This window comes from Mytilus trossulus, chromosome 6, assembly GCF_036588685.1.
Source record: "Mytilus trossulus isolate FHL-02 chromosome 6, PNRI_Mtr1.1.1.hap1, whole genome shotgun sequence".
Classification (NCBI taxonomy): domain Eukaryota; kingdom Metazoa; phylum Mollusca; class Bivalvia; order Mytilida; family Mytilidae; genus Mytilus; species Mytilus trossulus.
This window is the reverse complement of record NC_086378.1, coordinates 48318707-48346638: the sequence shown is the minus strand read 5'-3', so window position 1 is coordinate 48346638 and position 27932 is coordinate 48318707. Positions and strand designations below refer to the sequence as shown.

Sequence of the window (27932 nt, the reverse complement as noted above, 5' to 3'; positions counted from 1 at the left end):
TTTCTATCTGAAACGGTAATTTATCATTAGTCTAGTAACACGATTTCAATCTGAAACGGAAAATTAGCAATAGTGAACAGATTTTAGTCTGAAACGGTAATTTAGCACAAAAAAACAAGGTTAAAATCTGAAACGGTAATTTACCACTAGAAACAAGATTTCAGTCTGAAACGGTAATTAAGCACTAGTAACAAGATTTCAGTCTGTAACGGTCATTTACCACTAGAAACAAGATTTCAGTCTGTAACGGTCATTTAGCACTAGAAACAAGATTTCAGTCTGAAACGGTCATTTAGCACTAGAAACAAGATTTCAGTCTGCAACGGTCATTTAGCACTAGAAACAAGATTTTAGTCTAAAACGGTTTTTAAGCACTAGAAAAAAGATTTCAGTCTGTAACGGTCATTTAGCACTAGAAACAAGATTTCAGTCTGAAAGTTCATTTTGCTCTGATCAAGTCTCAATCGACTGAATCTACACAGATAGAAATCTTTCTAAGAATTTTTTAGACACCGTTTCGATCTATTGATTTGAAATAGGTGACATAAATAAAATGTTAGGTCGGCCTAATACGGTATCAGATCGAGACGTCATACGATATAAAATGCTGAAAATGAGTCCCGAAAAATAAAAAGTCCGTTCAAAATGATAAATAATTATTCCCTGTCAGTTTTACATTAGTTTAAGGTGGTACCTAACACTACAGGGAGATAACTCTGTAAAGTCAGCTAAACGTTTTAATTACCTTGTGTTTTAAAGGGAACAATACGCTTCTCAAAGATCAAAATTGGTATTTGTCAAACTGCTATATAACCAGTGTAATTTTTCTGACAAAACGGTTGGTTCAAAATTTTTGAAATTTTTATATTTGTTTGTTAAAGGGTCAAAGTAAATACGTTGTCCAAATTTTATCAAAATTAAACGAGCCAAATTAATTTTAGTGAAAGTGTTGGGTACCACCTTAAAGACTACACAATTATCGTAACAGTTTTCTTTTCAAAGTGAGATAGGTCGTTACCATCTAACTATAAGCCAATAACGCCTTTATTAAAGTTGTGGAGGGGAAATGTTAAGTCGTGTTGTGTCTCAACATGTCTATAATTACAAACACAGAAATGAGCTGATTTACAACAACAATTAGTTTACTGTAAACCAACTTATATTCGCGAGCGATTTATTTTCGCGAAATTTGCGAGCAGAAAAATAACGCGAACATGTAAACCTTGGATCTTTCCTTATTAAACTTCATCAAGTGAATCAGAAAATCGCGAAATTCAATAGCCGCGAAATAGTCAAGAAAGGGTAAAACGCGAAATCACGTATCCGCGAAAATAAGTGGGTTTATAGTATACAATACACCAGATGAATGATAAGCTGTATAAATACTCAATAAACTAAGACTAGACTGGAACCATATAATGATATGCATACGCAGCATAGATGTGCCTTTACTCATTTAAATGCATTTGAGAAAAGCTTTGAATCTCAAGCAGATGTTTTAGAAAGCTTCACCTTTACTCAATCAGATGAATATGCGACAGCTTGGCAACTCATGTGTATAAGAAGCTGTACTATTCTTATAGCACAGTTATTTGTACATTCTTATCGCAAAGTACATTCTTATTAAATACCATTAGATACATTCTAAAAGCATAGTATTCAAAATTTATTAAGTCATATGAGAAGCTGTGCACTTACTCAATAAATGCAGATAATACTGGAACCATGTTCTGATATACAAAGCAGTGCCCTAACTCAATAACTAAGGAATATATCTCCCTCATGCAAAGCTCTGATTCCTTTCACGGATTTGGCTATACTTTTTGGACCTTTAGGATTTTAGCTCTTCATCTTTTATATCAGCTTTGGATTTCAAATATTTTGGCCACGAGCATCACTGAAGAGACATGTATTGTCGAAATGCGCATCTGGTGCAAGAAAATTGGTACCGTTAATTTAATCAATAAAATGCTGATAATACTGGAACCATGTTCTGATATACAAAGCAGTGCCCTTACTCAATAAAATGCAGATTATGTTGGAAACATGTTCTGATATACAAAGCAGTGCCCTAACTAAAAAAAATGCAGATAATACTGGAACCATGTTCTGATATACAAAGCTGTGCCCTTACTGAATCAAATGCATTTGAGACAAGCTTAGGATTTCAAGTAGATGTTAGAGAAGCTTAACCCTAAGCCATACTGACACATATGATGTCTCCTTTTTCAATCTTATGTCTGAGACACTGTGAACTTACTCAATAAATTTTACAGATATAACTGGAACCATGTTCTAATATACAAAATTATGCCCTTACTTAGTCTGATGCATTTAAGGTGATCTTGGGATCTCAAATCATGTATGAAAAACTGTATTCCTTCTGTAGCACAACATTATGTACATTCTTTTAGCGAAGCACTAAATACTTTCGTAACACATAACACTATGTGTATTATATTAATATAACATTTAGTACATTTCGTTAGATAACACAAGATACAATATAATAACATTGTATATAAAACTTAATCAGATGAATGAAAATCTGTACTTTTACTCAATAAACTGTAGATTAGACTTGAACCACATTCTGATATGCTAAGCTGTGCCCTTATTCATTCAGATGCAATTGAGACAAGCTTTGGATCTTAAGCAGATGTTTAAGAAAGTTTCACCCTAAGCCATGCAGACACATATGTATCCTTTCTCAATCTTGTGTATGATTAGTTCTATTCTTACTGATTTCGTTGAAGATATTGCAAGATACATTCTTATAGAAAAGCACTTAGTACATTCATATAGCATAGCACTAAGAACCTTCTTAAAGCATAGCACTAAGAACATTCTTAAAGCATAGCACTAAATACATTCTTATAACATAACACAAGACAAGACACATTTTGAACGTGATAGCTTGAGGACTCAATCAGATGTATAAAAAACTATACACTTACTCAATATAACGTACATTCTTATAGCATTACACTTTGTTCGTACTTTAAAACATAACACTAGGTACATTTTATTAACATAAGATTAAGTTCATTCTTGTCAGATACTACTGAATACAATATATAAACATATGATTTATACCATAATCAGATGAATGAGGAATTGTTAAATTACTGAATAAACTGTTCATTTTACTTGAACCATATTTTGATATACAAAGCTGTGCCCTTACTCATTCAGATGCATTTAATACAAGCTTAAGATCTGAAGTAGATGTTTAAGAAAGCGTCAACCTAAGCTATACTGACATATATGGTGTATTAATCTCAATTTTGTGTATGAGAAGGTGTATGTTTACTTATTGCTCTAAAGATTTTGCAAGATACCTTCTTATAGCATAGAAATAAGTATATTCTTTTAGCAAATCACTTAGTATATTCTTATAGCATAGCACTAAGTACATTCTTATAGCATAGAATTAAGCACGTTCTTATAACATAATATAAGACACGTTCTGAACTTTATAGCTTAAGTACCTAATTTGATGAATAAAAAACTGTAACATGCTCATTAAAACGTACGTTCTTGTTAGATACCACTAGAAACCTTATGATAACATAGCATTTAGACCATAATCAGATGAATGAGAGGCTGTACAATTACTCAATAAACTGTAGATTAGACTGGAACCATATTCTGATATGTTTGCAAAGCTGTGCCCTTACTCATTCAGATGCATTTGAGACAAGCTTGGGATCTCAGGCAGATGTTTGTGAAAGCTCACCCTAAGCCATACAGACACATATGTTGTAGCCTTTCTCAATCTTATGTATGAGAAGTTGTATTGTTACTTATTTCTTTAAAGATTTTGGAAGATACATTCTTATAGCATAGCACTAAGTACATTCTTATAGCATAGCACTAAGTACATTCTTATAGCATAGCACTAAGTACATTCTTATATCATAGCACTAAGTACATTTTTATAGCATAGCACTAAGTACATTCTTATATCATAGCACTAAGTACAGTCTTTCAGCATAGCACTAAGTACATTCTTATAACATAACACAACACAAGACACATTTTGAACGTGATAGCTCGAGGACTCAATCAGATGTATAAAAACACTATACACTTACTCAATATAACGTACATTTTTATAGCATAACACTTTGTTCGGACTTTAAAATAAAACACTAGGTACATTATATTAAAATAAAATTAAGTACAATCTTGTCAGATACTACTGACAATACAATACAATATGATAACATAGGATTTGGACCTCAATCAGATGAATGAGGAATTGTATAATTACTAAATAAACTGTGCATTATACTTGAACCATATTTTGATATACAAAGCTGTGCCCTTACTCAAACAGATGCTTTTGATACAAGCTTGGGATCCCAAGCAGATGTTTAAGAAAGCTTCACCCTAAGCCATACTGACACATATGGTGTATCCTTTCTCAATCTTATGTATGAGAAGGTGTACTGTTACTTAATGCTTTAAAGATTTTGCAAGATACATTCTTATAAAATAGCACCAAGTACATTCTTATAGCATAGAACTAAGTATATTCTTATAGCAGAGGACTTACTACATTCTTATAGCATATCACTAAGTATATTCTTAAAGCATAGCACTAAGTACATTCTTATAACATAACATAAAAAACATTCTGAACTTTATAGCTTTAGTACCTAATAAGATGAATAAAAAACTATAACCTGCTCAATAAAACTTACGTTCTTGTTAGATACCATTAGAAACATTATGATAACATAGCATTTAGACCATAATCAGATGAATGAGAGGCTGTACAATTACTCAATAAACTGTAGATTAGACTGGAACCATATTCTGATATGTTTGCAAAGCTGTGCCCTTACTCATTCAGATGCATTTGAGACAAGCTTGGGATCTCAGGCAGATGTTTGTGAAAGCTCACCCTAAGCCATACAGACACATATGTTGTAGCCTTTCTCAATCTTATGTATGAGAAGTTGTATTGTTACTTATTTCGTTAAAGATTTTGGAAGATACATTCTTATAGCATAGCACTAAGTACATTCTTATATAAATTTTCTGTTTACAAAACTTTGAATTTTTCGAAAAACTTAGGATTTTCTTACCCCAGGAGTAGATTACCTTAGCCGTATTTGGCACAACTTTTTGGAATTTTGGGTCCTCAATGCTCTTCAACTTTGTATTTGTTTGGCTTTTTAACTATTTTGATCGGAGCGTCACTGATGAGTCTTATGTAGACGAAACGCGCGTCTGGCGTATAAAATTATAATCCTGGTACTTTTGATAACTATTATAACATAACATAAAAAACATTCTGAACTTTATAGCTTTAGTACCTAATTAGATGAATAAAAAACTGTAACCTGCTCAATAAAACGTACGTTCTTGTTAGATACCATTAGAAACCTTATGATAACATAGCATTTAGACCATAATCAGATGAATGAGAAGCTGTACAATTACTCAATAAACTGTAGATTAGACTGGAACCATATTCTGATATGTTTGCAAAGCTGTGCCCTTACTCATTCAGATGCATTTGAGACAAGCTTGGGATCTCAGGCAGATGTTTGTGAAAGCTCACCCTAAGCCATACAGACACATATGTTGTATCCTTTCTCAATCTTATGTATGAGAAATTGTATTGTTACTTATTTCGTTAAAGATTTTGGAAGATACATTCTTATAGCATAGCACTAAGTACATTCTTATAGCATAGCACTAAGTACATTCTTATAGCATAGCACTGAGTACATTCTTATAGCATAGCACTAAGTACATTCTTATAGCATAGCACTAAGTACATTCTTATAGCATAGCACTAAGTACATTCTTATAGCATAGCACTAAGTACATTCTTATAGCATAGCACTAAGTACATTCTTATAACATAACACAACACAAGACACGTTTTGAACGTGATAGCTTGAGGACTCAATCAGATGTATAAAAAACACTATACACTTACTCAATATAACGTACATTCTTATAGCATAACACTTTGTTCGGACTTTAAAATAAAACACTAGGTACATTATATTAATATAAGATTAAGTACAATCTTGTCAGATACTACTGACAATACAATACAATATGATAACATAGGATTTGGACCTCAATCAGTTGAATGAGGAATTGTATAATTACTAAATAAACTGTGCATTATACTTGAACCATATTTTGATATACAAAGCTGTGCCCTTACTCATACAAATGCATTTGATACAAGCTTGGGATCCCAAGCAGATGTTTAAGAAAGCTTCACCCTAATAAGCCATACTGACACATATGGTGTATCCTTTCTCAATCTTATGTATGAGTAGGTGTACTGTTACTTAATGCTTAAATATTTTGCAAGATACATTCTTATAAAATAGCACCAAGTACATTCTTATAGCATAGAACTAAGTATATTCTTATAGCAGAGGACTTACTACATTCTTATAGCATATCACTAAGTATATCCTTAAAGCATAGCACTAAGTACATTCTTATAACATAACATAAAAAACATTCTGAACTTTATAGCTTTAGTACCTAATTAGATGAATAAAAAACTGTAATCTGCTCAATAAAACGTACGTTCTTGTTAGATACCATTAGAAACCTTATGATAACATAGCATTTAGACCATAATCAGATGAATGAGAGGCTGTACAATTACTCAATAAAATGTAGATTAGACTGGAACCATATTCTGATATGTTTGCAAAGCTGTGCCCTTACTCATTCAGATGCATTTGAGACAAGCTTGGGATCTCAGGCAGATGTTTGTGAAAGCTCACCCTAAGCCATACAGACACATATGTTGTAGCCTTTCTCAATCTTATGTATGAGAAGTTGTATTGTTACTTATTTCTTTAAAGATTTTGGAAGATACATTCTTATAGCATAGCACTAAGTACATTCTTATAGCATAGCACTAAGTACATTCTTATAGCATAGCACTAAGTACATTCTTATATCATAGCACTAAGTACATTTTTATAGCATAGCACTAAGTACATTCTTATATCATAGCACTAAGTACAGTCTTTCAGCATAGCACTAAGTACATTCTTATAACATAACACAACACAAGACACATTTTGAACGTGATAGCTCGAGGACTCAATCAGATGTATAAAAACACTATACACTTACTCAATATAACGTACATTTTTATAGCATAACACTTTGTTCGGACTTTAAAATAAAACACTAGGTACATCATATTAAAATAAAATTAAGTACAATCTTGTCAGATACTACTGACAATACAATACAATATGATAACATAGGATTTGGACCTCAATCAGATGAATGAGGAATTGTATAATTACTAAATAAACTGTGCATTATACTTGAACCATATTTTGATATACAAAGCTGTGCCCTTACTCAAACAGATGCTTTTGATACAAGCTTGGGATCCCAAGCAGATGTTTAAGAAAGCTTCACCCTAAGCCATACTGACACATATGGTGTATCCTTTCTCAATCTTATGTATGAGAAGGTGTACTGTTACTTAATGCTTTAAAGATTTTGCAAGATACATTCTTATAAAATAGCACCAAGTACATTCTTATAGCATAGAACTAAGTATATTCTTATAGCAGAGGACTTACTACATTCTTATAGCATATCACTAAGTATATTCTTAAAGCATAGCACTAAGTACATTCTTATAACATAACATAAAAAACATTCTGAACTTTATAGCTTTAGTACCTAATAAGATGAATAAAAAACTATAACCTGCTCAATAAAACGTACGTTCTTGTTAGATACCATTAGAAACATTATGATAACATAGCATTTAGACCATAATCAGATGAATGAGAGGCTGTACAATTACTCAATAAACTGTAGATTAGACTGGAACCATATTCTGATATGTTTGCAAAGCTGTGCCCTTACTCATTCAGATGCATTTGAGACAAGCTTGGGATCTCAGGCAGATGTTTGTGAAAGCTCACCCTAAGCCATACAGACACATATGTTGTAGCCTTTCTCAATCTTATGTATGAGAAGTTGTATTGTTACTTATTTCGTTAAAGATTTTGGAAGATACATTCTTATAGCATAGCACTAAGTACATTCTTATATAAATTTTCTGTTTACAAAACTTTGAATTTTTCGAAAAACTAAGGATTTTCTTACCCCAGGAGTAGATTACCTTAGCCGTATTTGGCACAACTTTTTGGAATTTTGGGTCCTCAATGCTCTTCAACTTTGTATTTGTTTGGCTTTTTAACTATTTTGATCGGAGCGTCACTGATGAGTCTTATGTAGACGAAACGCGCGTCTGGCGTATAAAATTATAATCCTGGTACTTTTGATAACTATTATAACATAACATAAAAAACATTCTGAACTTTATAGCTTTAGTACCTAATTAGATGAATAAAAAACTGTAACCTGCTCAATAAAACGTACGTTCTTGTTAGATACCATTAGAAACCTTATGATAACATAGCATTTAGACCATAATCAGATGAATGAGAAGCTGTACAATTACTCAATAAACTGTAGATTAGACTGGAACCATATTCTGATATGTTTGCAAAGCTGTGCCCTTACTCATTCAGATGCATTTGAGACAAGCTTGGGATCTCAGGCAGATGTTTGTGAAAGCTCACCCTAAGCCATACAGACACATATGTTGTATCCTTTCTCAATCTTATGTATGAGAAATTGTATTGTTACTTATTTCGTTAAAGATTTTGGAAGATACATTCTTATAGCATAGCACTAAGTACATTCTTATAGCATAGCACTAAGTACATTCTTATAGCATAGCACTAAGTACATTCTTATAACATAACACAACACAAGACACGTTTTGAACGTGATAGCTTGAGGACTCAATCAGATGTATAAAAAACACTATACACTTACTCAATATAACGTACATTCTTATAGCATAACACTTTGTTCGGACTTTAAAATAAAACACTAGGTACATTATATTAATATAAGATTAAGTACAATCTTGTCAGATACTACTGACAATACAATACAATATGATAACATAGGATTTGGACCTCAATCAGTTGAATGAGGAATTGTATAATTACTAAATAAACTGTGCATTATACTTGAACCATATTTTGATATACAAAGCTGTGCCCTTACTCATACAAATGCATTTGATACAAGCTTGGGATCCCAAGCAGATGTTTAAGAAAGCTTCACCCTAATAAGCCATACTGACACATATGGTGTATCCTTTCTCAATCTTATGTATGAGTAGGTGTACTGTTACTTAATGCTTAAATATTTTGCAAGATACATTCTTATAAAATAGCACCAAGTACATTCTTATAGCATAGAACTAAGTATATTCTTATAGCAGAGGACTTACTACATTCTTATAGCATATCACTAAGTATATCCTTAAAGCATAGCACTAAGTACATTCTTATAACATAACATAAAAAACATTCTGAACTTTATAGCTTTAGTACCTAATTAGATGAATAAAAAACTGTAATCTGCTCAATAAAACGTACGTTCTTGTTAGATACCATTAGAAACCTTATGATAACATAGCATTTAGACCATAATCAGATGAATGAGAGGCTGTACAATTACTCAATAAAATGTAGATTAGACTGGAACCATATTCTGATATGTTTGCAAAGCTGTGCCCTTACTCATTCAGATGCATTTGAGACAAGCTTGGGATCTCAGGCAGATGTTTGTGAAAGCTCACCCTAAGCCATACAGACACATATGTTGTATCCTTTCTCAATCTTATGTATGAGAAATTGTATTGTTACTTATTTCGTTAAAGATTTTGGAAGATACATTCTTATAGCATAGCACTAAGTACATTCTTATAGCATAGCACTGAGTACATTCTTATAGCATAGCACTAAGTACATTCTTATAGCATAGCACTAAGTATATTCTTATAGCATAGCACTAAGTACATTCTTATAGCATAGCACTAAGTACATTCTTATAGCATAGCACTGAGTACATTCTTATAGCATAGCACTAAGTACATTATTATATATAGCATAGCACTAAGTACATTCTTATAGCATAGCACAAAGTACATTCTTATGGCATAGCACTAAGTACATTCTTATAACATAACACAACACAAGACACGTTTTGAACGTGATAGCTTGAGGACTCAATCAGATGTATAAAAAACACTATACACTAACTCAATATAACGTACATTCTTATAGCATAACACTTTGTTCGGACTTTAAAATAAAACACTAGGTACATTATATTAGTATAAGATTAAGTACAATCTTGTCAGATACTACTGACAATACAATACAATATGATAACATAGGATTTGGACCTCAATCAGTTGAATGAGGAATTGTATAATTACTAAATAAACTGTGCATTATACTTGAACCATATTTTGATATACAAAGCTGTGCCCTTACTCATACAAATGCATTTGATACCAGCTTGGGATCCCAAGCAGATGTTTAAGAAAGCTTCACCCTAAGCCATACTGACACATATGGTGTATCCTTTCTCAATCTTATGTATGAGAAGGTGTACTGTTACTTAATGCTTAAAGATTTTGCAAGATACATTCTTATAAAATAGCACCAAGTACATTCTTATAGCATAGAACTAAGTATATTCTTATAGCAGAGGATTTACTACATTCTTATAGCATATCACTAAGTATATTCTTAAAGCATAGCACTAAGTACATTCTTATAACATAACATAAAAAACATTCTGAACTTTATAGCTTTAGTACCTAATTAGATGAATAAAAAACTGTAACCTGCTCAATAAAACGTACGTTCTTGTTAGATACCATTAGAAACCTTATGATAACATAGCATTTAGACCATAATCAGATGAATGAGAGGCTGTACAATTACTCAATAAACTGTAGATTAGACTGGAACCATATTCTGATATGTTTGCAAAGCTGTACCCTTACTCATTCAGATGCATTTGAGACAAGCTTGGGATCTCAGGCAGATGTTTGTGAAAGCTCACCCTAAGCCATACAGACACATATGTTGTATCCTTTCTCAATCTTATGTATGAGAAATTGTATTGTTACTTATTTCGTTAAAGATTTTGGAAGATACATTCTTATAGCATAGCACTAAGTACATTCTTATAGCATAGCACTAAGTACATTCTTATAGCATAGCATTAAGTACATTCTTATAGCATAGCACTAAGTACATCCTTATTGCATAGCAATAAGTACATTCTTATAACATAACACAAGACAAGACACATTTTGAACGTGATAGCTTGATGACTCAAACAGATGTATAAAAAAACAATACACTAACTCAATTTAACGTACATTCTTAAACATAGCACTTTCTTCTTACTTTAAATCATAACACTAAGGTACATTATATTAATTAAAGATTAAGTACATTCTTGACAGATTCTACTAAATATAATATAATAGCATATGATTTAGACCCTAATCCACTGTGTCTAAACCACACCGGCAAAATTGGTTCGGACCCGATGGTATCTAACATCCGGCACAATGACGGAACATTAATAGACAATATAAAGCTAGGTTTCTCCTTATTTTCTTATCTTTTTTATGATATCGAAGAATATATATACATGTACAACTATTTTCTATTGTGATATACACGTTTTTCTACAACAGTTCTTTACTAACGAAGAAATAAGTAAAAATGCATGTCAAATGACAAATTGAGTAATGTAAGTCATTATGAGCATCACAATACTTGTGTTTCTGTGTATGGAACGAAGGAAATGGGTCATGTCGGAATGGAACTGGCCGGTTTCGGCAGTGCTTACCACCCGGTTTGGTCATAGATTTCAAAATGCATAACCCGGTTTGGTCAAATAAAAAAAATGTTGGAGGATTTTATGCCATTTTGCTCAGTTGCTTTCTTGACACATTCAGACATCATATATTTTTAATATCTATTACTGTGCGTATTGATATGTATTTATTTATTATAGATGTATAAGGGAAGGTTGATTTATCACAAAACATGTTTAACTTACGCATTTTTGCGATTGTCTTAAGTCAGGAACCTCTGGCCTTTGAAAATCTTATATACATTTTTTTAATTTTAGTTCATTTATATATATATTTTTGGTTTGGTGTGACGTCCATTTTCATGGAACTAGATCCTTGCTGTGTTGTAACTTTGACTCATTCCCCATTTCCGATCTCCATTTTTTTTATTATATTATTCAGTAATAAAAAAAAATAACTCACATTACTCACCTTCACATTTATCTTTTGTCGTGTTGATACTGCATGAAGAGTTGACGGGTGCAACATGTGGACCAGGATCTGCTTACCCGTCCGGAGCACCTGAGATCACCCCTAGTTTTTGGTGGGGTTTGTGTTGTTTATTCGTTAGTTTTCTATGGTGTGTCATGTGTACTAGTGTTTGTCTGTTTGTCTTTTTTTCATTTTAAGTCATGGCGTTGTCATATTGGTTTAGATTTATGAGTTTGACTGTCCCTTTGGTATCTTTCATCCCTCTTTTGCAGGGGACATAGACATACCGAAAATGCATGTGTCCATCTGTCCATTCTCACGTATACAATCATTGCCAGATGTTTATGAAATTGATAGTAAATGTTTATATGATCGTTGTGTTGAACAATTCTGAAAATTAATGCCAATCAGATGGTATATATGTGCCTTTAAAATATCAATGTTATGAGAAATGGCATCATTAGGGCACTTGTGCTAACAGTTCTCCCAGCAAGCACTCTTATACAAATGTATACATAATTTGTGTTTGATTGTTATGGAACCTATACTATCGGATAAGATAAAAAAAAAAAAAAGCAGCAGGAATCAACAATGTTGAAGAGAGTTATGACCCTTGGAAACATTATTCAGCAGGAATCAACAATGTTGAAGAGAGTTATGACCCTTGGAAACATTATTTATTTGAATGAAAAATTGCGTTGTTAGCGTTTTCCTATGTACAATTCCGGTCTATTGTAAAAACCAATGGAATAGGTTTTAAATAAAAATGTATTGGAAAATAGCGACAGTCAACAGTTTTAAATTTCATCATTGGAATTATCAAGTATATGGAAAATTGTATTGTAAGCGCTCTCACGCGTTTAAATTTTGCCAGATTTTATCAAATGTATGTTACAGATTTATATCATCAACGTCTCAGAATGTTTCGAAAATCAGTGCCGACCAAATACTATTGAAAGAATTACGCTTCTTGGAAATAACATTTATATCAAAAATTGCATTGGTTTCCTCTGAATCCGTTATTTCTCTAAGGTATTTATAAAATAATCAAATGTAAAAACACTGTAAAAACACCCGTTAAAAAAAAAAAAAATCCTGTGTGTCCGAAATGCATATCAAACAAAACTCACCTGCACCGATAATTAAGAAAGATAGATAATTGCACGACGATAATTAACGAGGAACATAAAAGAAAGATAAACAATACCCAACTTCACCACCTGTAATGAATAATGCAAGACCACGTTGCATCATTTTGGAATCAGGGACTAAATACATATATGTATTTTTTTCTCATCATTCTTTGTACTTTCGATAAATTTTAAAAAAAAAGTACGAGACGCTCCCGAAAGGGCATTGGCTGTCAGTTGAATTCAAGTTCAACGATTTTACTAAAAATTCTTCAATTTAATATAAAATATACTAAAACGTGTCTTCAATTGCATTCAGTCGGCAATAAACAATGTATGTCCTCGGTAAAATATATCAGAATTTCGTTTTTAAGTTACTTTAAACGCCATCTAAAAAAAATCGCAGACAACCGGCGGTCACATTACCCAATTATTTATAAATTCTATAATGAAATCTCGTTTGTCATAGATTCTGGTATTCAGATTATTGATATGTTGTTACATTCAACATGTTAAATATTGATGGAAATTAGGCAAAGACAGTATATAGGGTGAAACGAGAGAACATTCAGAATTTAACCAAATTTGCTTCATCTCACAGATTTGAAGGAAATTAACTCAAATGTAAAGTTTTATAAATGTTTCATGAAGATTGATAGAATCCTAGGCCTTAAGTATGATGACCCGGCATAAATTCAGAGTTTATAGTATGCATATCTTACTTAAAATCCTGAATATAAAATTACTTCATAATATTTGCAAATATGTACGTGCTTATGTTTACTCTTCGCAGTCATTGAAACTCATCGATCCTTCCTGAATATCATTTATGGGGTGTGTTTCCTTTTAATAACACAAAAGTAAGCCGTACCACATAAATCTGTTTTTTGTCACCACGGCATAAAAAATACAAGCTAGACATACAAAAATATCTCAACAGACCTTACAATAGTGTATTCTATCCTGAATATATACTAAATGTTCAAAATTGCTAGAAACAGCAGAATAATGTGAGGCCCTGGGTAAAAAAACATAGAAAATTGCTTACCCCTGGGTCATAAAAAAATTGAACTTGTAAATGTTATAAGTTTATAATTGTTAAGTTCTTGAAATAGAAAACAATAACTATGCTTGGAAGTTATGCAAAAATCGGAAGCAAGCAGTCATCTCTATAACATTTTAAGTGAATTTATATCTCAGATTGGTATCTGCATACATACAATATTGCAAATATACTATAAATGACATAACATTTATAGTATTCTGTTATGCTTTCAATATGTTACCAAAACAGTTTTTAAAAGGTTCTAGGCATTTTATATCAGAAAATATGCAAATAGGGTAATCTGGCAATTATTAAGGTCTTTTTTTCAAAGTCTTTTGAAATTTGAAACAGGGGAGGGGGTAAAAGATGTTCATTAAAAGAGACTAAGAGTATACACATGGATTTCTTTAAGGCTGTAATTCTGATAAATGATATAAAAAGAAGATGTGGTATGATTGCCAATGAGACAACTATCCACAAAAGACCAAATTGACACGAATATTAACAACTAAAGGTCACCGTACGGCCTTCAACAATGAGCAAAGCCCATACCGCATAGTCAGCTATAAAAGGCCCCGATAAGACAATGTAAAACAATTCAAACGAGAAAACTGACGGCCTTATTTATGTAAAAAAATGAACGAAAAACAAATATGTAACACATTAACAAACGACAACCACTAAATTACAGGCTCCTGACTTGGGACAGGCACATACATAAATAATGTGGCGGGGTTAAACATGTTAGCGGGATCCCAACCCTCTGATTAATGAGTCTTAATGTAAGAAAAATTGATTTAAGAGTTTTCTATTGGAATAAATGTGTGTTCATCTATAGGTTGCACTTTGTAAACACAGCTGTTTCTCAAACCACGCCTCTTTTTTGGGAGATTTAGAATATTCCTAGAAAAATAATTGTGTTAACATACTGGTTCCCAGTTATGCTCTCTGTGTTCCATCTCAGAGAGACATAAATTGGGAATGTTACCAGTATATATACATGTGCATATACTTTACATTAAAATATGTGGTAACCCTTCATTCGAGGTAGGGGCAGTTAAGAACATTTGTGTTAGTTTAAACTCTGAAAAGTTCAGGGCATATACATGTTGATGATATGCCGCACAGCCCTATATTTTGACCTTTGAAAAAATTGTATCGCATATGAACTTTCAATTATAGGATAAGATTTCTTTCAAAACATAGTAAAACCTTCATAGTTTCTAGAGTAAACCATCCTTATTTTTAAAAGAAATTCAAAGTGTCCGTAGACAGTTAATCTAAAATTATAATCATATAAATGATTATTCAATTCAACGCGAAAAAAACTGACTACTTGGCTGGTGATACACTCGGTGAGGAAGGATCCATAAGAAAAGACATCGATCTAGTTAATTTTTTTTAAATTTTAAAGAGATATAACACTTAGTTTTATGATGATGTTTTTCTAGTTTTATATAAATCAATCTTGTTACTGTAAATGTATATCATGCGTGTATTTTCAAAAAAGATGCATGGCAAAAGACAGGAAAGCGCATATATCAATAAATTGCTACTTAGGCAACTGCAGACAAATAAGTTCAATAATAAATTACACCATATAAAGGAATGCTCGAAAGTGACATATATTAAAATGTTAATACATAGCTCCGTGTAGTATATCTATGTTTCCTCCGCTATAATTGATATATATTGATACTTTTTATAATCGTTTATAAATATATCTTTTATTTATTAAAAAAAAGGAACCAAAACATACTCACAAATACATTTTTATGTTTTCATATTTTAATAAATATTATTAATATGTTCCGCCTTAACAAGTAGCAGTAACTAACTAAATTAACGTGCAGGAATAAAATATGCATCGGAAGCTTTGACAAATGTATATTTATTCGATACCTCACACAATATAAATGAAAATATCTCAAAAAGTAATTTTGACATGTCTATCTCATCACACACCCGACGATAAATGACTCGCATTGCAATATAATTATTTTAGAAAATTAAAATGCGGCCACATTTTTCTATTAGAAATCTACAGGTGTTATACATGTATGACATCCTTCAATTTATCAAAATGATAAAATCTGTCAAAGAATATTAAATAGATTTCGAAAGAAACGGTCATCTTCGGACTGTTTTTGTATGTTAAATGCGACAACATAATCTCAGTGTGTTTTTTTTTATTGTACATGTAAGTTGTTAAGAATGCTAAATTACAAAACACTCTTTTTTTCTTTCTATGTATATAAACTAAACATAGATATTAAGTTTAATGGGTTTTTTTGCCAGTCGAACATTTCGTTTTCCATAAAACTCATGAGCGACGCTCGAATAAAAATAGTTAAAAAAACCTAATTGTGTACAAAATGGAAGAGCATTCAGGATAATTTTGAAAATTTTCTTCATATTAAGTTTTTTTAAATTGAGAATGGAAATGGGGAATGTATCAAAAAGACAACAACCCGACCATAGAGCAGACAACAGCAGAAGGTCACCAACAGGTATTCAATGCAGCGAGAATTCCCGCACCTGGAGGCATCCTTCAGCTGGCACCTAAACAAATATATATACTAGTTCGGTGATAATGAACGCCATACTAAACTCTTAATTGTACACAAGAAACTAAAATAAAAAAAATACAAGACTACCAAAGGCCAGAAGCTCCTGACTAGGCGCAAATCTGTATTGATCAACTGTGTTTTTTTTAGTTCTAAACATGAAGATTAGTAGTCTTACCATCTTATACTATATTAACAAAACAAGGAAAGTAAAATAGGATTTTTCTAGATAAATTCCAGTCATTGAAAAAAGAGTAAAATTTTATGTTAAACCCCTGCGAAATAAATGTGACTCAACTCAAAACGAAGTGTGTATTAGAAAAAAGACGACAGCCATTAATTGAGGGCCTATCTTTTTATTCTCTTTGAAATTTGCATGATAATGGAGAACACTATTTTCGTTAGCTAGAAAAGAAAGTGTTTTTATACATTTATTAAAAAAATCGATTTAGGAAATATAATATCCTTTGGTAAGATATTCCATTTTTGTTTAAAGTATAAACTTAACCGGATTGTTGTAAAGGCATTTGTCATATATTCTCTACATAAGTCCAATTAAATGAAAGAATTCATTGCAAATATTTTTTAACATTTTTTTGTTGTTCGAAAAAATCGGTAATCTTCTGTATAGTTATATATTACATTAATAATAAATGCATCTATGATTTGTTTATACACATAGGTTTACATAATTTCACAATTATAATGTCTTAAAAAAAAGAGTCCATGTACTTGTATTCAAGTTTATGGTAAAAAAAAATCGGTCCAACATTGCGCAATTATTCAAATATGTTAAAGTTTGACGTCGCGAAAAAATATCCGTTCAAGTGTAAAGCAACGTGTAGGTCCATAATCCATCAGATTTGACTTAAATCCATATAGTTCTATTTATAAATTTGTATCGTTAAAAATAAAAGAAGAAGAATAGATTTGAAAAGTATACTTTCATCGCCAGGAAACCAAGGTATGAAACTAAACACTTCAAAATTATGTTTACCAATCATATTACATCAACTGCTTAAAGTAATTTATTGTTTGCTCATATTTTTTGACAGTTTGTCATATATAATAACAAACAATAATTTTCCACCGCTTTGGAGCTATGTGATGCACGTTTCACAAAAATATAAAATATATCGTGTCTTATTAAATTCATTTTGTTTTTAATATAACAAATCAAGCGTCATTCACAAAATAAAGGGATTTACGGGGATTACACAAATTATAGTGTTAGTGTATTAGTCCAACAGAACTTTACTTTTTCTGACTCAGAATAGACTGAAGATGTGTTGTACAAATTTTAAGAAATTTAAAAGGATACTAAAAATTTTAATTTTTGCAAATGTTTTAATGTTGGTTTCAATCTTGTTTCTATTACTGGCGATTATATTGTCTGGTGGGTCATATTCTAAATCAGTAAAGTGGAATTTGTATGACAGCGGTACAGACTATGGGACAGGCGGTAAAACGTACAAATTATATGCTTATCAAACACTCTGGGGTAGATACGATGCTTATAAAGGAAATGGGGATACAGTCTACTCTCAAGCTTATGAGAGCCGTGGTGTAGTGGTTAGTGCATCGGACTACTAACACAAAGGTTCCTGGTTCGATTCCCGTTTGGGATGAAATTTCAGGAACTCAATTTTCGGCTCTCCCTTGACACCATTTGCGAGTATGGTCTTGAGGAAACGATGATAGTCCGTCGGACGGGAACGATAAATGGCTGGCCCGTGTTAAGAGAGAGCCACATCTCTTGCACGTTAAAGACACCCTTGTAGATTTCGAAAAAGAGTAGGCTAATGCCGCTACAAGGCAGCACTCGCACCCGCAAAGTGGAAAGGGATTAATATAAGTTGGAAAACTTGTTTCCCAATCCACTATAAATAAATATGTTTAAACTAAGCTTACCGGTTGATCAATTTTCGGGGTAGGTACAGAACATTTCTTTTAACATTCATAGAAATGATGATAAAATCTACATGGAAATATATTATTAGGAATAATATAGCAGTAATGTTTAATTAAATTGAAAATCCCATGATTTTTATTTTTTTTTCCAAAACTAATTGATACAGTCTTACTACATTATATTGCGATGTCAAATTATTATGAGATATCGTATTGACTGTTTGTGCTTTTCCGTTTATATTTAGATGAATGGCGTCGACTGCCTCGAACAATGGTTTTGACATCTATTGGAACTGGGACAGGTTCATTTGCTGTCCTTGTAGGGGCGGTTTTAATGTCCGTTTTGAAGAAAAAAGATATGTTTGTCATATTCTGCTGGATAATCTCTTCTCTTTTGGCAACTATTGCAGGTAACATATTGCAAAACTGTTTATATAGAATGGTCGATTATCTTGATAGGATATTTCTTGTCTTCTTATCAATTTTATATATTTAGAACCCAGTTATTGTTCTGTTAGTTTTCTTATTATATTAATTCTATCCCAAAATTTAACTCCGGTGTTTTACATCAATGACATAATTTTGGGACAATTCAATGAAAAAAAGATTTATACGAAAAACAATATCGAATTTTCAACAAAGATTACAAAAAGAGAGGCGAAAAATATCAAGAAGACATGTAAACACCTAAGTCGATAGTGCAATGACAAAAGTAAACAACACATAATATAGAAAACTAAAAAATGCAACCAAACCTAACAAAATCGTGGGTGATCACAAGTACTTTGGCAAGTAGGGATATCGTAAAATTAAACATACGAAAACCACTAATAAACTGTAAACAAAGGTTTAATAAAAAAGACGAAAGATATCAAGAAGTCAAAAAACAAAGTGACAATGTCATGGTAAAACACAGAAGATAGACGAAAATTCAAAAACATAATATAGAAAACTAAAACATGCAACCTAAACCCAAAACAAAAAAGTTATTCAGAATTAAAGGTTAACTATAGTTTATACTTTTAGAAAAACTAAGATTATGTCAATGTTATTTGTCTCGAATTTTATCTTGCAGGATTTTGTTTGACATTTGCAATGAACAAATATTCAACACATTACCGTTCTATGCTTGATCCAACTTTCTATATATGAACCAAAAGCCTTTTATCCAGACGAAGATAATTTATCATCAGGATTTTTTATGGCACTGATGGCCTTTTCATTTTTCTTCATTTCTTCTATGATGGATATTATCAACATTGTTGTTTTTATCAAAACAATGCACTCAGAAGGGAGACTGACAGTTTCAAAAGTTAAACCAAAAGTGAAATCATTGGCAATGAGGTAGAAGACATGAACATTCAGGATATAGTTTAAACTTATTATTATTATTATTTTATTTCAACCGATTCATGTCATACATGTGTAGTAAAATGTATATACATTCGGTTCACGCCCATAGACCAAGGTACCGAAATCTGTATATATGACTTTTTATCCTGGTCTGGCTTTTAGTAGCAAAACAATACATTTGGAAAGACGACTGGCATTTTCAAAAGAGCAACCGAAGAGTGAAATAATTGGTAATGAAGTAGTAGAAATGAACATTCAGGATATAGTTATTACTTAATATTGTTTTTTTTTTAATTCTTTCAACATATACATGAGAAGTAATAAGTACATACATACAAAATAAGGTACCGATATCTGTTTGACTTTTTTTTATCCTGGGTTGAGTTTAATATCGTAGCAGCTACGTAGCTGCTATCAATATCTATGTAGCAGCTAGTCTATAGCTACAAGTTCAATAGTCAAAATGTTCGTAGCACTACGTAGCAGATACAATATAGAACGCGGCGCTGGCTTCGCTTTTAGTAGCAAAATGTTTCACTCTTTTTTCTGCCTTTATTACTATTTGAATATTATTGTTTCATCTACAATTTATTATACTCATTTTTTTTTTCATTTGTCTTGTTTAACAATATATGGATATATGTTATAATTGTGTCTCCCACAATCATATTCAGTGTGATAAGATAAAATAAAATATTTAAATGATTAAAACGAAAGAAGTCAGGACCGACTGCTCGGGAATCACGTGGGTATTTACTGTAGTTAAACACTTACCTAGATTGCTAATTATACTTAATATTTCGTTTTATTCCACAACTACACTAGTAGTGTCTTTACTCTTTTTTATTGAGTGTAAACTGTCGATTTAGTTTCAAGCATGATTCAGAAGGTATAATAAATTGGCTGACAAACGCTATGTGTTTCAGTAGGTACTATACATTGGCTGACAAACGCTATTTGTTTCAGTACGTACAAAACATTGGCCGACAAAAGTTATTTGTGTCGGAAGGTACAATACATTGGCCGACAAAAGTTATTTGTTTCGGAAGGTACAATACATTGGCCGACAAAAGTTATTTGTTTCGGTAGGTACAATACATTTGCCGACAAAAGTTATTTGTTTCAGTATGTACAATGCATTTGTTGACATAAGTTATTTGTTTCAGTAGGTACAATACATTGGCCGACAAAAGTTATTTGTTTCAGTAGGTACAATACATTGGCCGAAAAAAGTTATTTGTTTCAGTAGGTACAAAACATTGGCCGACAAAAGTTATTTGTTTCAGAAGGTACAATACATTGGCCGACAAAAGTTATTTGTTTCGGTATGTACAATACATTGGCAGACAAAAGTTATTTGTTTCTGTTGGTACAATACATTGGCCGACAAAAGTTATGTGTTTCAGAAGGTAATTTACATTAGCCGACAAACGTTATTTGTTTCGAAAATTATTTGTTTCGGTAGGTACAATTCATTGGCTGACAAACGTTTTTTGGTTTAGAAGGTACAACACATTGCAATATATGCATCATTGAAATTTTGATCTGCACCATTTCTTTAAACACATTGAAAAGATAATAAATATACAATATAATATAAATAAAATGATCTGACTTTATACTTGACGTATTTCAGATTAGTAAAAGCCAAAGGTTGTTATGCAGATTTTAAAAAAAGCATACAATGAAAAATATGCATTGGATTTTTTTGAGCATCTGCTAATGTTAATGTTTCATGGCGAAGTGTATATCGAGCACCTAATTAATAATTTCAAAATAAAACACGATTACATGGCTTTTTAATGTGACAATACTATGTTTTCATAAATATGAAATATTTGTTTAATCTAAAAATGTTCAAAATAGTGATTATATTAGATTCCATCAGTTTGCACAAATAGGTAATTAATATAGAAATATATGATCGCTATTTTGTATATCGATATTTCAAAACGTAATGAATGCCTTTTGGTCTCTTGTGGAAAGATGTTTCATTAGCAATCATACCACATCTTATATAATGATGTAATGCCATATGAATTTGAAAGACATGAAAACATTACATATATTTAAAATTTATAACTTATAAAATATAGGGAAATACGTATTAATATATATTTTGCTGATATTAGAATTATTGTATCCTCTTATGTTATTGGAAACTTTTTTCTTCATTATTTTTTTCTGTTTGATTACACAACGTATCTAATTGAAGTCCATATCGATGTTAGATCACGTACTTTAAGTAGAAGTTGTTATGTAATCAAGAAAAGTGTTATATGACCTTGCTTTTTCAATACCTCATCCATGTCAATTCTGAGACATTTATATTCTCTTTTCATGATATTTAAGAAATAATTGATGCCAGCTATACTTTATTGTAGTTTTAACATGGGTAGGCATTATATTCGTGATTATTTTGCCAGAGCAAGGGCTAAAATAACAAGTATTTAACTCGGCGTCGCAAGGTTACATTTGTTAGTTGCAGTTATTGAGATGCACAAAGGTTTATAAAAGTATTGAAATATGATGCGTTTATATCATATTGACTGACATTTAACCTTGTTACTATAATAAATTTAAATCGAATAAAACTATTGTACTGTACAATTGATTTGGCGATAAAATCAGATTATTACATGGCATTTTCATATCAGATGTATTATCAGCCCATGGTTCAATATTAGGCCAAGATCCGAAGTCACGATGGCTAATTATACATTTGATACGAACAATGATATGTTCTGATCATTTTCCGAATGCTTCAACAATGGAGAAAAATAACAGTTTAATGTGTTGAGCCTTTAGTGGTTCTCACGTAGAAATTTAAAAAGTGAAAAGTCTACGGACGTCAACTGTAGTACATCCGATATGAAATCTTTTGAGCATATGCCGCACGCAACAGAATACAAACAGAGCAGCATGATACATTTTTTTTTTATTTTGAAGGTAAAAAAAAATGAACAAAACATAAAAAAACACTGTTTGGAGAAGTTAACATTAATGTTTTGTAAAGTAACTTTCTAAATTAAGCTGGAAACTTTTGAAATTGTTTTTATTGTATCATTATTTTTTTAATTGTTTTGTATTTTACATGATACTTTTTGTATTGCAATTACATTGTAGTTGTTTTAATTCTTAATATAATTACTCAGCTTTATTTTGTGCAATGCCAATTTCATCATGGAACATTGTTTCCACAATCAGGGGTTCATTAAGGGGTGAAAATAAATTTGAAATTTGTGTTACAATTTGAATTATTATTAATGTATTCATGTAAGTTGCAGTATAAAACCAATAATAGGTCAATGCCATAAAATATATTTGTTTTTGTTATCGGCACAGAACTACCAAAGGGCTTCGTAAAACCACACCCTCACTCAGTTACTCAGTCTCATACAAAAAAGTTGATATTTTTCTGACATTGATCTTATATTAAGAATTGAATGCTTCTTTTTATAACTTCATTGGAGTGTAAAATCGTTGACCGAGGTACATTTTGTATGAAGCGCGGAAGCGCTTCATAATAAAAATATGTGCAGGGTCAACGCTTTTACTAGCATATGAAGTTATAAAAAGAAGCATTCAATACTTATAATTAAATTTTTTAGAGCTAGGATAATGAAAACACGAATTTTATATTTTTTGTATTTAAATCTCCTGTGGACTTTATTGTGGGACCTCGTGTTATCATGATTGAGAAGTTTAATTGGGTGATATAATTGCTTGAGGAATAACACGTGATGTGCAGTAAGCCAATCGGAATAACGTTATTATTGTATCATAATAATTGTTTTCACCCTTTTTTAGTTTTAATATTTTACACTGAAATCGTACTATTCAAGTGTTTTTTGTGAAATTTGTCGAATATCGGAGGAATGCCATGCAAATAGATAACAATACGTAAAGCCAAGTGATAAAATTGTTGCATGTGATAAATTTTTCGTATTAGACCGCTTAACACCATTTTTGAAACATAAGGAATTCACATAAATTTAATGCTGACATTATACTGTAAAAAATATAGATTATTTACTTTAAATATGTAATAAAGTAAAAAATATTTATGATATTTCTATACATTGAGTTATAACATTGATTGTCATGCTGAAGAAATTTCGTTTTGTCACTGTATACTTTAAATTATGCAAATTTATTTAATAATTTCTAGTTCTTCTAATTCAAAACTACGCATACTATCCATAACTTCTACTTTGATAAATTTAAATTGCCATGTTATATTTACAGATTGTCAGGTACCAATTATAAAAACCCCGAACCTTTATGAATACATACCCCTGACAGACAATGGCATTGTTATGGGAAATCCAGTTCGACAAAGTATTAGGTTTACAGTAAAAGCCAACAACGATGCACACGTTGCTTTGATGTCTTCAAATAATCCAAGCGATCCTCTTTATGAGATAGTATTGGGTGGTTGGGGTAACACACAGTCGGTCATCCGTGACAGGAAACAGGGTGCTAGTCAATTGGCAGTGCATCGTGGACGAGTGTTCAATTCAAATGAATTTAGAACATTTACCATTAAATGGAGCAATGTACGTATTATAGTAGGAGACGAATCGGGAAAGAAACTCATGGAATGGACTGATACCACAAACCCATACACAATCAGAAATATTGGAATTTGTACGGGATGGGGTTCGACTGGAATATGGTCCCTACATATATATCGTCCTTTTCTATTTTTTTGTGCATAAAGATGTAGTCACATTCATTCTTTCGGTATTCTTTTTCCTTCGACCTATGTTCGGTCAGTTATTTCATCAATGGGATAAAATTTATCAAAACATTATATGAATTAACGAAATGAAAATATTTTTTAATAAAGGTAAATACAATTGTTGAAGGCCGTACGGTGACCTATAGTTGTTCATGTTTGTGTCATCTTGGTCTTTTGTGGATAGTTGTCTCATTGACAATCATACCACATCTTCTTTTTTTATACTAACATTTTCTATGTTCAGTGGTCCGTTAAAATGAGGGGAAATCTCTAATTTGGCATTGAAATAAGAAAGATCATATCATAAGGAACATGGGTACCAAGTGTCATGTTGATTGGACTTAAACGTTATCAAAAACTACCTCGAGCAAAACTTTAACCTGAAGCGGGACAGACGAACGGACGAATAGACGGACGAACAAACGGACGGACGAACATAAGGACGGACGAACGGAAGCACAGACCAGAAAAAAATGCCCATAAACGGGGCATAATAATGGGGCATAAAAACGCGGCATAAAAACTCGACAATTATTTATCATTTCCCAAAATGTTTGGATGACAGAACTGTTACACACCATTTGTCCTGAACTTTTGTAAATACAAATAAACATCATTATTTAGAGAAACCAGAATCATCGCACATTTATCTCTTTCATTACCTTTACTGACAAAACACTAAACATTCGACAGCATTGTGTTTCGCAATAAGCAATTGTCAGTTGACCCCTTATGAAGTTATTGCCTTTTATAGTCAATTTAAAACATTAAAAAAAAAAAATTAAACCTAGCCACAATTTTCAAAAGGCTATCTTGATTAAAAATGTATTCGATGACACTACCAATCATATCTTTGCATCTCATCAAAACACCGCTTTGTACGACAAAACACATCTTGTTCGTGTTGTTTATTCTTTAGTTTTCTATGTTGTGTCATGTGTACTATTGTTTTTCTGTTTGTCTTTTTTTTTATTTTTAGCCATGGCGTTGTCAGTTTGTTTTAGATTTATGAGTTTGACTGTCCCTTTGGTATCTTTCGACCCTCTTTTGTAGAAGGGAATATGTTTCGATGTGGGTGTGTAAAATTTAAATTCTCATTATTCTGAATTGGAATATTTAATATTGTCATAAGTGAGTAAAATGCAATACTTTCTTCATGTTATGAACTGTACATTTTTTTGTTTATGTCTGTTCTGCAGGTTGAATGATCTGTCCCTATACAAAATGTCTTCATTTCAAATGCAAGCAGCAGTTGAAACTTTTGTCCTTTATCCGGGTCAATCCCCGACAGAAATAACCCATATGGATTATAATCAAATTGATCACGTCTAAAAAATACATGACATATTCAAAAATTCATGCTTCAAAACTTCGGTCATTTTAAAAAATGACTAGGTATTTTTAGTCATTTTGTATAATGCCTGTCAAGGTTAGGCATTTCATAAAATGTCTGAAAAATCAGTCATTTTACAAAATGCCGAAATTTAGAAAATGCCTGTTTCATATATATATTGACAAAACATATATTGTATTTTCGTACATTGAACATGAAGGTAAAAATTGACAGATACATTTGTATCTTCAATATAAAAGGAGAAAAAACACATGCTCTCTTTTTAGGAATACAAAATTATAGGTTAATCTTGCAGAAAATATTTGTTCGTCGTAAAGTTGTTGAGCTGACTTAGGACAGGTGCAAACATTTGCAGCGGGTTTAAACGTTTAAATGGTACCAAGCCTTCTCCCTTTTTCTGAAACAATAGCATAGCATCACAACTTAGAAAAACACACGATAAAATATCAATTGGCAGGCTTAACTCAATCAAAAAACGTAAATTAACACACTATGAACGAATATATTTGATCTGCGATATCTGAAAGCAAATGCATAGTTGATAAAATATTAGGGACAAACATTCAAGACCAAAAAGCAAACAAACAAGTCCAAACAAAGCCATGGCAAGACACCACTGGAAATTTTTAACCCTTCGAAAATAATCACTTTGGAAAAAAAAACGGTTTTATTAATACAGGTAAATAAATACATTTACTATTTTTTGAAAATGTAAATGATATTCAGACAATACTAGTTTATCATAAGAGGTCGAATGGAGGCGATGAAAATCTTCATAATAGTTATCAAAGGTACAAGGATTATCATTTGATACGCCAGACGGACCGTTTCGTCTATCTAATACTCATCAGTGAAGCTCAGATCTAAAAAGGTATAAAAAGCCAAACAAGTACAAAGTTGACAAGCAATGAGGACCAAAAATTCAAACAGTTGTGCCAAATACGGCTAAGGTAGTCTATTCCTGAGATAAGAAAAACCTTAGTTATTCGAAAAGTTTAGTTTTGTAAAAACAGGAAATCGAAATTCATTTTCTTTATACACATCAACTTTAAGAGGAAAACAACGAAACAACAGAATCACTAAAGTTAACAAAAAAACGAACGACAATGCAACACACACACAGAAACGAACTATAAGATGACAAAGAAATTATCTAACAGTCTTTGATATTTTAAAAAATCAATGAAGGAATTGACATCCTGCGTCCTTTAGACTGTATTACTCATGTATGACATGTATGTCCCAGCTGCAATAAATTGTCAATTTGCAGGTATCTATCTCACTAAAACTAGTTATCCCTTACAATCTATATTGAATTTTCTACCAAATGGTGTATATATATTATTATCTATAATTATTTCGTCTTTTCAAAGATTTTTTTCAAGATATTAATCTAGAAGTTAATGACAATTATAAACAGTATTTTCCAATAACGAATATTTTTTTCTCTGATTTAAACTTAATATTCATATAGTAAATTTGTAAAATCATATGTGAATAAATTTTCATCAGTGCCATTTAGGTAAGTCTAATTTGTTTCTATTTTTAGGCTTAAATTTTATTATAACCATAGATTGAGAAAAAAGTCATGAGTAAAGTTGACTTTAAAATAGTTAATTAACT

At 31.5% G+C, this 27932-nt stretch overlaps 1 protein-coding gene across 1 annotated transcript in view; it reads left to right on the top strand.

Moving 5' to 3' along the window:
- The window catches only part of LOC134722762 (uncharacterized), a 127645-nt gene extending 102713 nt beyond the window's left edge, over window positions 1-24932 (top strand). The window contains exon 9 of the mRNA XM_063586388.1: window positions 24460-24932. Within this exon, the coding sequence (XP_063442458.1) occupies window positions 24460-24932 (473 nt within the window). The remainder of the gene's footprint in view (window positions 1-24459) is intronic.
- The last annotated feature ends 3000 nt before the right edge of the window (window positions 24933-27932 follow it).